Source organism: Xiphophorus hellerii, chromosome 22, assembly GCF_003331165.1.
Source record: "Xiphophorus hellerii strain 12219 chromosome 22, Xiphophorus_hellerii-4.1, whole genome shotgun sequence".
In the NCBI taxonomy this organism is placed as follows: domain Eukaryota; kingdom Metazoa; phylum Chordata; class Actinopteri; order Cyprinodontiformes; family Poeciliidae; genus Xiphophorus; species Xiphophorus hellerii.
The window spans coordinates 245,666-258,702 of record NC_045693.1 but is presented as its reverse complement, the minus strand read 5'-3'; the positions used below and the strand labels follow the sequence as shown (position 1 = coordinate 258,702).

Here is a 13,037-nt window from a genome sequence, read left to right as displayed (position 1 = left end):
ATGAAAGAAAATAAATCTAAAATTCTTAGAGTCTACAGATATAATATATATTATATTATATTATATTATATTACATTATATTATATTTTAGCACCAACATCGGTACAGCTCTGATTCATAAAACCAGGCTGATTTTAATAACTGATGTTTGTTTCCATCTTGTTGCTGTTTGTGTTTCTGAAGGGGAGGGAGTCGGTCATGTGACTGATGATGATGCAGCAAAGGATTGTGGGATGCTTAACTGAACCAGAGAAGTAATGCCAGTGGTGTCATCGGTTTTTATGGTGTTGGAAGAGATTTCTCCGGCTGCTCCACGAAGCGCTCCACACTAAAAACACAGAAACACCACAGTGAGTAAACAACAGAGGCCGGTCGGATCGGAGTGGGCCCGACCCGGGTGTGTGTGTGTGTGAGACAGTGATGGAGACATGAACCGAACAAGAGGAGACAAGGAGACAAGGAGCAAACATTCACACACACACTGGGAAAAAGCAAACAGGTGAAAACACACACACACACACACACCTCATCATGGCTGATGGTATTTTCAGTGAACAAACTAAATTAATTTTCAGGAGGTAAAAGTTCAACCTCCCTCCAGTCTCAGGATTGTATGGAAACCAGTTTCATATTTTATTCTTGTAATCATCTTGGTTTAGTTGGGGAACGATAAGCTGAATATCTGAATGTTTTTCTCCTTGTCCCCATGTGTGTGTTTATTTAACAATAATTTAAAATCATCCCAATTTATAAACTCGACTTGTTTTCAACATTCGCTCATTTATAAACACTTTTTTTTTTTAGATTTTTAAGATTTTTTCTGCTTTTGCTTTTCTGTAACACTTTGGACATTATTCAGACATATTCAGATCAATGTGCCATGCCAATGAACTTTCAGTCCAGACTTTGACTAGGCCACTAAATCATCATTTAGCTTTTTTCAGCCATGTGTGACTAAACGGTTTAAATCCACAGCTGGATTTAAACTCAGCTGGAGTTGTTAGGATCATTTTTCTGCAGCAGAACCTGGCTGTGGTTTGACCTGAAGGTCAAACACTGAAGGTCGAACGTTAACCTTCAGGATTTACTGAGAAAAATTAACGATTTCATCAACTACAAAAAAATCACGTCTACATTAGGCATCAGGATCAGTGTGTGTGTGTGTGTGTGTGTTGTGATCTCGGACCACTGAGCCCTCCCCTCCCTGAGAAACGACCTCAAGATGACCCCAAACCTGACGCCAGGAAAGGTGTGAGTGTGTTACACTGACGATGCGGTGGCATTCCTGCAAACATCCAGGTTCACCAGTTAACACACACACACACACACACACGCACGCACACACACACACACACACACACACACACACACACACACACACACACACACAGAAACATTCAGGGTATTCAGGTGACACCTGGAGCCGGGCAGTAAAACACATCCCGACCCACCACTCCTGGTTCGATTCTACATCCAAACAGAACCGGGTCAGAGGTCAATGCTCCACTAAAGGCTGTTGCTGTTAGTTGGACTTTCTTCATCTGCTGGTCAACAACTCTAAAAATTATTCTAGAGACGGCGGCCATCTTTACTGCCATAAACGCAGCGCTGCTGGGAGACGGCTACGTTCTTCTTGCGCGAGTTGCAAGAAGACTCGTGACACGTTACTCGTGACACGTAAACTGTTCACACAGAAGTCTGACCTCATCACATTTAATTTGTAGAACAAAAACCTGTTGTTTTTTTTTTTTGCTGAAATTGGATTTCAGCACAAAAAAAAAAGAAAAATGAAAAACTCTAAATTGGTTTCCAACAATTTAGAGCAAAAACATCTGCAAATGTTTTATCTATTATAACTACTGTTAAAAACACTTTGGTTTTAAAGTTGACTTCTTAACTCATAATAGTTTTATATTTTGTTTGTTTGCACTAATAAAATGATCCTTGGTGAAGTTGTTTCCCTGTAAGGTTCGTTCTGATCCGACCTCAGGAGCTTTAATGGCGCCGCTCTGTTCAGGAACAGGAAACAGGACCAACCCAACGCCGCCCAGTTGAAAATGTGTAAAAAGTCTGAAAACAATTTTATTTTCTATCTCAGCAGAAAATCCTGCAGAAACATACACATCTTTAAACAGAAAACAGGAAAATTTTCATCTTTTCTGTAAAGATTTATGATAAAACTTCATCAAGAAAACTCATTTCTGTCATTTTGTTTTAAAATGTAAAGCAAAGGGCATCAGAAACTCAACTAAACAGGATTTCTGTGTGAAAGCAGGTCAAACAAATAAATCCAGGTATTATTCCATGTCTGTACCTTTCCTTCAGGATGAACAGAGCTCCCAGCTGGACCAGGACAGTAGAGGCAAAAACGGCCAAAACCTCCAACCTTTCAAACCTGAACAGGAGAAAAAAGACAAAAACTGGTGGATCCATTCATCTCCAACCTGCTCAGACAAACATTCAGAACACGAAGCGAAAACCTGAGAGACCTCAGAGCGATTCTTCCAGACATCACCAGCATCTGGAGCGGATCCGGACTGAGGTGATCTAATCTCATGTTTGGCTTCTGACCTGAGGAGATTCCTCACCACAGAGTATCACTTCAAAAACACTTCAGCCTTGTAACGTGTTGCTTCATCGCGCTGGGATTAATAAAACTGGGTTCAAACCGTTTAAAGACGTAAAAATAAGCAATAAAAGTCTTAAATCTTTCCCTGAACAGACAGGAAGCGAGTGAAGACGAGCCAAGACTGAAGTCATGTTTTTATACTTTTTAGTGGCCGTTAAAAAGATGAGCTCCAGCTTTCTGCAGATTGATTCACACCAACACAAACCATTAATGGAGGAAAGATTGATGTCATAAAAGCACCAACATCTAACAGGCAACAGGAAGATAACATGAAGAAACTGTTAGGTGAGAAAGAAGTTGGAGGTTTGGTTGCATTCACTCCTCCTGCCATGTGTCGAGTTTTACGAGACGAATGTTTGTGATTCGCTACTAGATTGTAAACAGATCCTCATTTGAGGAAGGCAGAAAAATGTTTATACATGTGATGTAATTCATATAAATAAATGAGAAATGCTGCACTTTGCAGGCGCTGTGGTTTCTCCCTCTGAAGAGATATTTTAGAAAACAGTCAAGGACTGTCAGGCAGCTAATTTGGGATTAACAATCTGGTTTTGGGATCAGAGGATTTCAGGAAGTCGGTTTGGAGGTCACGTTATCTGGTCTAGTACAAACCTTCTTAACTTGGCTATACCATTTCAATTAATGGAAATAATAAACAGTTTTATCGAGTTCTGAAAGTTTCACAGATTTTCTTCTCCAGAGAGAAAAATCTGGATTGGTTTCAGGATTTGTCCAGAATCTGGGAGAAGAAGCTGACAGCCAATCGGAAACCGGCTCAGCGACGGGAATCCAAACATCCCGGCTGTTAAATCTGGGAAACCACCTCCAACCCAGAACTGACATTCAGTTACAGCGGTTGCCGACCTTTGACCTCCTCATATAGAGAGCAGCTTAGCGAGCGTTGAGCTAATGGGGTTAAGATCGACGCCGACTGTGATCCGATGGGCCGCGTGATTGACCCGAACCGAGGAGCTTCTGTTTCTGCTAAATGAAGCGGATTCCCAATGAAAGCCGGAGGAACCGGGCGACTGAGACCAGAACCGGTCAGAACCACTGAAGATGGGAAAATAAAGCCAGAAATTATAATCCAAGAGACGCAAGGCTGATTAAACAATTCAGTAATTGGACATTTCAGGAGGTCCAGGAATTTTTGGGAATATTTCCAGGAAAACTGAAGGTGGATCCTGGTTGATTCGGTGAAGCATCTGTAATTTAATAAAAGTAGCAAAACTGAAATTAACTGCATAGAAAGAATTTAACTGGAATATCTGGATTTGAATCTGTTTCCCTTTTTGAACAGTTCTGGGATGAACTGATTAGATAATCTGATGTATTTCCATATAACTGGAGATTAATTACATCAGTTTGTTTTGGGAAAATGCCTGAAATTGGTGAAAATAACCTGAATTTAATTTCCTGATGACTAAATAATGAACCCTGAAGCCCAGAAGAACCGGCCCGATGTGCTGCTGCTTCGGGTTCAGGATGAGCGGTTCTGTTTTAATGAGCGGTCCGCTGAGCGCCGAGGCTAATCTCCACGCTGCATGTCACCGATCCAACGACCCATTTAATACCAACAAACTGAAACCGAGTGTTTCTAGGACTGCAGCCATGTTTGTTTACAGACATCCCACCTCTGACCTCAACACCGGCCCGGCCCGGTCCGGTTCAGATTGTTAAATCTCTGATCCTCCACACACCGGGGGGGGAAACCAATGACTGCGCTCTCATAATCCAGCCTGCAGGTTTGCAGAACCAGAGATCTGAGTCAGAATCAAGCAGCACCGTTTTCACTACTTTCTGTTTGACCAAATGAACAGAAGTGCTCCTGTTATGACCAGCATTTTTGTTTTGTGCCTGTAGGAGATTTGCTGGTAGAGTCCAGATGTTCTGTTTCTGGCCTCAGAGGTTCTTTAGAGAACCACCAGAAAACCAAGGAGCCCAGGTCAAAGGTCAGAGAGGTTTAAAGCAGGATGATCGTCTCTGACCAATCCGCCATCTGGACACAGAGACAGGATGGACGTCCTGCTAACGGTTTCACCTTTACGGTTTTCACCTAAACTGTAAAGGTGAAACCGTCAGCAACTCCTGAATTCTAGAAAACGACTTTGTTGAAGCCCAGTGAGAGCAGAAGACCAGTGGTGGGTTTGTAAATAAACCGGATGAGTGACCCTGACGAAGGTCATAAGTCGAAACGCGTCGGTTTTCAAATGCAGATGATTCCTGGTGTTTGTGGCGTCTGGGCTTTAGAAGAGCAGCAGGTCACCACAACTCAGAGGACAGAAGCTACGTCCAGATGTCATGAGCCACACAGAGGTTTTCAAATATTTACGTTTTGTGCCTCTGGTAAGGCTCAGAGGGGAAAGTTCACTGTGTCAGGAATTATTCAGCAAATGTGTTTCCATCTTTAGCGCATTAACAGTTTTTCCAAAAAGCTGAAACCACCTGGACCAGCTGGAAACGAGGAAATTATTCCACATTTTGCTGTTTCTATCAACCTTTTCTGATGCGATACTTGAAAATGCACATTTTAACAAAAGTTGATGATGATCACATCAGATAAAATAAACAATATCCTCCCAGATCACCTGGAGGTCTAATACCTGACCACAGCTCACAGCCTGCTGCAGCAGTGGCCGGCTTTCAGAGTTTACAGCTTTACCAGGCAGCTGTGCATAAAGACTGCAGCTTCATGCTGAAGCAACAGGCTCGTCCATAAAACAGCAATAAGCCTGCAAAGACAAGCTCATCTTTAAGCTGAAGCTGGTCTATCCATCAAAGATGTGAGTTTAATGACTGAGGCTGGAAACTCCAGGAGGAACACACTGCAACCTCAGCGGCTGATGAGGGGCAATAAAGTTGCTCCGGACGTCTCCAGGTTTAAATCCAGAGGCAGGAGGGAAGCAATGAGCTCAGTGACATGTAGAAAGTGGAACATCATCGTTTATGTCCAGATTTACTCCGTCCTGCTTCTTCTGGTGCAGAATCATGACTCCTGTCTCACATCGGTGACGTAAGAGTCGGATAAAATACGACATGGCTGTTCAGGCTGCAGACGCTTTGGAAACAATCGATTCAGTTCCTCATATGGAAGAGGACAGATCAGATTGGTTTAGGTGGAAAGTAAAATCAGAATGGGGCCGATCAGTCTGCTGAGGAAAAGTGGCATTTGGGTCAAAAATGGACAAAAAAGACAAAGTGAACTTGGGTCAGATTTGCCTGCTGAGTGAATGTTGCCAAACAAATCTGTCAGGTTTTGAGGAAAATGGGAAACTTAAAGGTGTAAACAGAGATAAACGGCGTTAAAGCTGCTCAGCTGAATCTAGATGAGTTCATGTGATTCAGATGGAGGAGAAGTAGAGAAACGGTTCTGAATGCAGGAAGCTGCTGAAGACGGTTCTGTTGACCGGCGAGTTCTCACTGAATGGACCGGCCAGCGATCCGGAGATCCGACATCCTGCGGGTCGTCTGTGTCAGTCTGTGAACGCCCACAGATGACTCCAGCAAAAACTCCCACAAAGTGCTCTTTGTTTGAGTGGACTGGCTGCGTGCTGCAAGGTCGGAGGTCACGCTCCGCTCCGCCTGAGGCTAATCCATACGGACACCATGTAGAAGAACCTCCAGCCTGGCTGTGACTGGAACGGACCCGTCAGCGGAGGAACAGCGCCGCCGCTGAAATCTGTGAGAAAGGATTCACTGGGAGGATGAAAGCGACACACGAGGCGTTTGGGTCGCTCCAGTTAATGATGGTCAGATTGATGATTTTAGGAAAACAGAATTAGAGCCGCCGCCTCATATTCAGGCTGCCGGCGCCGTCACAGCAGAGCGACGGCGAGCCCAGAACCTCTGATGCCAACGTCTTCCTCACTGCGGTCAGTAGAAACGGCTCCGTTCGTCACGGTGTGATGGGCCATGCTTCCTCTGAACGGTTCTGGTTCTGGTTCCACTGGGATGAGTCCAGACCTCACTGCGCTCCAGAGCAACACAAACCGGGTCAGCCTGATGCAGGTCAAAGTTCATTTACAAACCCACCTCTGATCTGCAGGGAGAAAAACTCCCTGCTCAGCAGGAAGATTTTTATTTTATTTTATTTTATTTTAACTGTCATCAAGACACAAATATTACCAGGCAAAAAAATCATAAAATTATAAAATAAAAGTCGTTTTAATGAAAGAAAAAAAAACTTCACCAGTTATCAGGGTCTGATGTGAGAATAATTTGATTCTGACGTATAAAAAGATGAATTATCTCCATATTTGTGAAACTAATACCAAAATAATCATCATTCCTCATTTTAATTTTTATTATATTTCATGGAGGAAATCTCACAGAAAGTCTCACCTTCCTCTGGTAATATTAAACTTTATTATCAGTTATTATGACTTTATTCTGCAACTTTATTTTTGCATTATGATTTTATTCTCGCTTTTATTTCTATTCTCGTACTATTACAGCTTTTTGACTTTATTTTTATATTATTATTACTTTATTCTCTAAATGGAAACAACAAAAAACTAATTTTCTTGGCCTGCCATGTTCTAGGTTTCACTGTAGATGTTGGAAAAAATCCAGATTTTTTCCAGAAGCAATAAACAATATTATTAATTTGAAGAAGAATATTATTGCTACAAAATAACAACTTTGCTACTGGATGATTAAATGCTGTATAATCTGAACAGCTTTATCACTGAGATTAGATTATGTGTAATTAATCCCAGAGAAAAGAAAATCAAACTATTTTAATCAGTTTCAATTATAAAAGCCTTTTTTTAAAGGATCATTTCTACCTGTTGTCGACACTAAGAGTGAAAAGGAGTCAAGTAGATTGACCATATTATATCTGCCGCTCTCCTGCTTTCCTCCGTTTCTCATCTGCACTCTGTGACCTTTAACCTTTGGGTAATGCCATTAGTGTCCAGTGGGAGCATCTGCTGCCCTGAGATGCCGTCCAACTGGTTCAATGTTGCACCAGCATGAAAATACAATTTAAAGCTCTTGGAATATATAAGCCAATAATTAATGCTCTCTGAACCGTCCTTCGCTTTATGAACGCTACGCTCACTGACGTTGCCATGACGATATCAGCGATACTCTGAGCAGGCCTACCTACTGCAGATTAAAAGCCGACTGAGCGCTAAAGGTCCGGTTAGTTGTGGTTCTTTAAACCAATCAGTTCAACAGAAAAGTAAAGCTTGTAACAATAAACCAGATTTAGTACAAATGGAGCGGAATAATTCCTGGAAAGATCGTTTTTCTGCTGCCGCGGCTTAGATGGAGCTGGAGAAATCTGCTGCTGAGCCACTGGGAGACCATCAGGACGCAACGTTAAACACACACACACACACACACACACACACACTGGGGCTTTATGGGACTCAAGTCAAGCTGAAAAGCAGATTTCCACCTGATTGCCACTCCTTCAAACCCTGGGGTCAGAGGTCACCTCTTAGGATCAAACGTCTTCTTATGGACAAACAGTCAGCGACTGAAGCAGCTGAACGGGCCGGTGTGTTTGTTTCTTGGTGACCCGGTCCGTTCTCTGAGATTTTATCTCACTCTTTGGGTTTTATTAAAGTTTAACCTCAGCATTCTGTACCAGGCCCGGTTCTGGAGAGTCTCGGTATAAAACACTGACATCGTTATAAATGAAACATGCACTGGGTTCTCCCAGTGTATCATCAGCCTGGCGGGCCACCAGGCTTTACTCGACCCCCACCAGGCTGAGCATTACTCATTTATTATAAGTTCATTTATCCAGCAGCAAAGACAGAAAAAGAAACGGAAACTTCAGCTAATAAAGAGGCAAATCATTGATAAAGATGAAACATCTGAAGTACAAAAATTATTTTTATTTTCTTTTTATGTTTACCTTTTTGAAGACTTTATAGTTGGTGTTTGGGTATTGTTATTGCCTTCCAGTAACACATAATTACCTGGTGATATTTTCACATTTCCTGTCAACTAAACATTTTTGAACTCAAAAACAAAAACCTGGTGGAAACACCGAGCGCTGCTACGACCAGGCTTAGCAAGTCTTCTGGGGAAACCCTGAACATGTGTGTTACCACAATGCCAAGAAGGAAAGACATCAGCAATGAGCTCACATTACCTAATTGATTCTGTCCATCAGTGAAGTAAATCAAAGAAAGTGGAATATCAGCTCTAAGAGCTTCAACCTGCAGAGTGAACTCACCCGAATGAGTAGACCTGACTGGGCTTCTTCATCGTCACCCAGGAGCTGATGAGACAGGTGATCAAACTGCAGGTGAGAGGAGGAAGAGCAGACGGAGCGAGAGGAGAGGAAGGGTGATGGCAGGGAAAGAGGAGAACAGGTGATTGATGGAGGGGTGGAAGGCCAGAGATGAGAGGAGAGCGGATGAGAAGAGTCAGTGAGCGACAAGTGGAGAAGAATCACAGAACCAACCCGCAGGGTCGGCCAAGGGTCACCTCTGACCCAAACCCACGTTAATGACCCGGGTACTCACCTGAACAGGTCGAAGATGGTGAGATATGTGTAGGCAGTTAAAGCTGTAAAGACAAGAAAACACAGAAACAGTGAAAACCTCAGAGTTTTTAACACTGATGGTGAATCGTGGATCAAATCAGTAGCAGAAACTTTTACCTGACATTTCTATAACACCACAGCATCATCTGTAAGACTGAAGCTGCTCTTTTATGAGTCTGTATTGATCCTCATCCCTTCACTAGAAAAAACTCCATCATGGCTCAAAACCAAACTCTGGTTTAAATGGTGATTCCTTCTTTCACAGAACCAGGGATGGTTGTGTAGCTTCAGTGAAACCATCGTTTAAATCTGATGTTTGTGTCGCAGTGGATCTCTGATCCTGGTGGCAGTTATGGACCGCTGCTGGGCACAAACAGATGAACTCTACAAATACTTGAGACTCCCTCTGAAATAATTTATAACTGCCTTTTTAATAGTTCAAACACCAAATATATCCTAGCATGCAGAATGGAAACCATCTTAGCACTACCACAGAAGCCAACATTTGCAGTCTTCCTTATCTCTACGCTCTGCGATCCAGACACTCAGCAGAAAGGACAATGATTGCCACTCCTGGATTTGAAAACAACAACCAACAGTGTCAAGTATAATTGCATCTAGATAAGTTGGCTTCCCAAGCTGCATTTTCTTTCTTGTGATAAAAGAGATAAATAATAGAGATGCTGAGTGGTCTGGGGAGAAAGTTGGAGCCGAGGTTGAGATGGGTTGGATGTGTGCAGAGGAGGAACTGAAGATGCTGCGAGGCAAAGAGGGCTGAGGGATGCAGACGCCAAGGCTTGGAAGGAACCTTAGGAAATGGGATCATCTTTAAGGTTTATGTCTTTCAGACCACATCAGTGCCCAGGATTTATTTGCCAGGTTAGCAGAACCAAACTATGGTTGTACTGACGGGCCACAGCTGCTCAGGCGATACCCAATGAGTCTGGAAACTGGATCAGTTTTATCTGAGTCAGTTAGTAGAAAGCAGCCAGTGCAGCAGGAAAGCTGGTGGTTCAGTAAGTTAGTGAGTAAACCAGAAACTAATCAGTCTGTTAACCAACCAAACAACGAGACCAGCTTGGCTTAAATACAGCAAACCTGCCCGTCCATCTGTCAATCTTTCAGCCCGTCTGTCTGCCGAAACGTCCGTCTTCCGGCCTGTCAGCTTTCTGTAATCAGGCTGTGCCGTGGGGGAAGAGGAGGCAGGATTAGAGCGGCTTTGTGCTGAGAGGAACATTTTGTTTCCCCACTAAAAGAGTCCATGTTGGCCAACCTGACGCCCTGTAATCCTCCTGACAGAGAGGCCCGCGGCAAAGACCCGCAGAGACTGACAGAGGGGGGCGGAGAGCGGCAGAGCGACAGGCTGGGAGGGAGACAGATGGATGGAAACATCAAGGCAGATAGACGGCACAGAGAGAGAGAAGTGAGAAGGCAGGAGACAGGATGATGGACAGACTGACAGAGGAGAGGTGAATGAGTGAGAAAGAGTGTGAGAGTCTGGGCAACTGATGAAGAGGAGCGGCAGAGTGGAGGAAGGAGACGAGAAGAACGGAGCAAACTGATACAAAACCGATAAAAACAGCTTCAGAGCTGCAGAACCAGGCACCATCGATGAGCCTGAACCACAGCTAATTGACCCGTTACCATGGTAACAGCCGTTGAGTTGAACCCAACTTTCAAACCAACATCAAGGATTTCCTCCAGAACCAGAGTAACTGACGGAGCTCTACAGGGTTCGGTCCAGTTCATCTTATAAATCCTTAACCAGGATGGGATGAATTCCCATAAAACTCACCTAAACGCTTCAATAATCAACCAATAAGGACCACAGGCAGGTAAACGTTACAGGAAACCCAGATTATTACTGGAAATGGAAAAATGATTAAATTCTGGAGGTGTTGGCAGGATTCAGGCCATCGGCCCGAACACATTTCTTTTGTCTGAAACTTTTAAAACTGGTTTCAACCAAAAAACATATGAAAAAATCCAAATATCGAAACAATGTAATGACATCAGAAACTCTGAGGGACAATATTCAGTTTATGATAAATCAGTTTCCATCCAATTATTATGAACATTCTGAGTAAACTTTAAGATGTCGCATAAAACAAAGGAAGAAAAATAAAATGTGAATTTGTGATTTTTACTTGCTGGGTGCGAATCAACCAGGGAAGTAAGTGTAGTTTTATCAGAAGCTGTGCATGGCTGTAATAATCCAGATGCAGATGGAGAACACGTCTCAAAACGCTCCTAAAACTTTTAGATGAATCCTTTTCCCAAGACGTGTCTAAAGGCCGTCAGACTCTGGTCCAAACTGACTCGGCGAACATCAATAACCTGCTAATGAATTTTCACACGTTACATGGCTGACTTTCTGCCTTTACGCGGCTATTGTGGTCATATTCTGTGGTTTGATAATCTGAGAATTTGTCAGGAGAAAAGCAAAACATCATAACTCCTGATTCACCAGGTTTCCAGATCAGAAGATCGTTTTACGTCTTCATGTTCAGTCGTCTGCTTTCGCTGCATCCGCCTGTTATTGTGATCTGCTGCAGCTCATGTCTCCACAGGGATCAATGAGGTTTGATGTCATTGTGTTGTGTTGAATTAAAAGCTGCAGACAATAAAAGCAATAATAATACAAACGCTGACATCACAGTGACCCTGAAACAGGCCGGGTCCAATCAATGGACGGGTTACAGTTTCCCCTCGCTGTGCTCGGATAGTTTTACATACAGTCTCTCTTTCTCTCTCTCTCACACACACACACACACCTACACACACCCAGCCAGGCTCAGGTTCTTCATAAGACTCCAGCTTACAAACACTGACACCCAGAGGACGAGTGGAAGTGACACCAGAGCAACAAACAGCCGGCGAGACGTTCGTCATCTACAACTCACAGATGGGCAGAAAGCTAAACTAAAGACAGAGAACAGACATTTTATGATGTACACACACACATACACACACACACACACACACACACACAATGAAAAGAAAATATGCATCAGACGATCGATGGAGAAGTTCAGTCAAACTACTCTCTAACCATCTGCTTTTCAGTCCTCACCTCTCTTATGTCCCCAAGTTTCCTTCATATCTGACTTCTTCTGAAAGATTAAACTGCTAAGAAGTGAGGTGAAAGAAGATTCGACAGAGAGAGGGAAGGAGAAAGTCAAAGGGAAGAAGGAGAAATGAGAGGAGAAGCAGGAGGATGAATATTTAATGCTGTCTGCACATGAGCAGCCCAAACATCCAGGGAAGAGTAAAGAAAAGTGGAGGACCGAAGCAGCGATCATGTGCAACAGTAACAGACGCATGAAGACTGAGCTGGACGTTTATTCACCACCTACAGACCCTCAGGCTTATTTTACCAAGATCTGTTGCTTTAAGCTAAAAGAATCAATAAGCTGCTTGAGCAACAAGGTTCATTCACAATCATTGGATGGGAAATGATTGTATTTATGGATGCACTGATATGAAAATCTGGGTCGATATCAATATTAATATTCTCGTTATGGTTGGTTATAAATATAATAGGGCCAGTACTAAAACGAATTAACTTGGATTAATTAATCACATACATTTTAACATTTATTTAGACTCTAATGGTATTTATTGTACAGTAAATAGAGAGGAAATGGGGCAGAGAGAGAGGAAGACATGCAGTGTATGGGTCAGGAACCGAACCCAGGACCACTGGGTTGAAGACCACAGTCTCTGCACACGGTACCAACTGATCCAGCTAGCGCCCCCTACACGTCAAAGATTTTAATGCAATAAGTTGATTTTCTGTTTGTTTTACATAGAAAAATCCCAGGCTTGAGTTTTTGTGCTGCGTTTCTGGAACGGCTGTAAATCTGAAGCAGGTTTATTTATGGGTGCTTGTGTTTATGGTTT

At 43.0% G+C, this 13,037-nt stretch overlaps 1 protein-coding gene and 1 long non-coding RNA gene across 2 annotated transcripts in view; both read right to left on the bottom strand.

Moving 5' to 3' along the window:
- LOC116713351 (zinc transporter 6-like) overlaps positions 1-100 on the bottom strand; it is a 2,989-nt gene extending 2,889 nt beyond the window's left edge. Inside the window, exon 1 of the mRNA XM_032553494.1 lies at positions 95-100. Coding sequence (XP_032409385.1) covers positions 95-100 — 6 coding nt within the window. The remainder of the gene's footprint in view (positions 1-94) is intronic.
- A 199-nt stretch (positions 101-299) lies between these two features.
- LOC116712983 (uncharacterized) lies at positions 300-10,426 on the bottom strand. Its single transcript, XR_004337742.1, has 5 exons — positions 9,252-10,426; positions 9,115-9,157; positions 8,823-8,888; positions 2,315-2,395; positions 300-328 (listed from the first exon to the last, which is right to left on the bottom strand). It is a non-coding gene; the product is annotated as an uncharacterized LOC116712983 (long non-coding RNA).
- Positions 10,427-13,037: the final 2,611 nt, after the last annotated feature.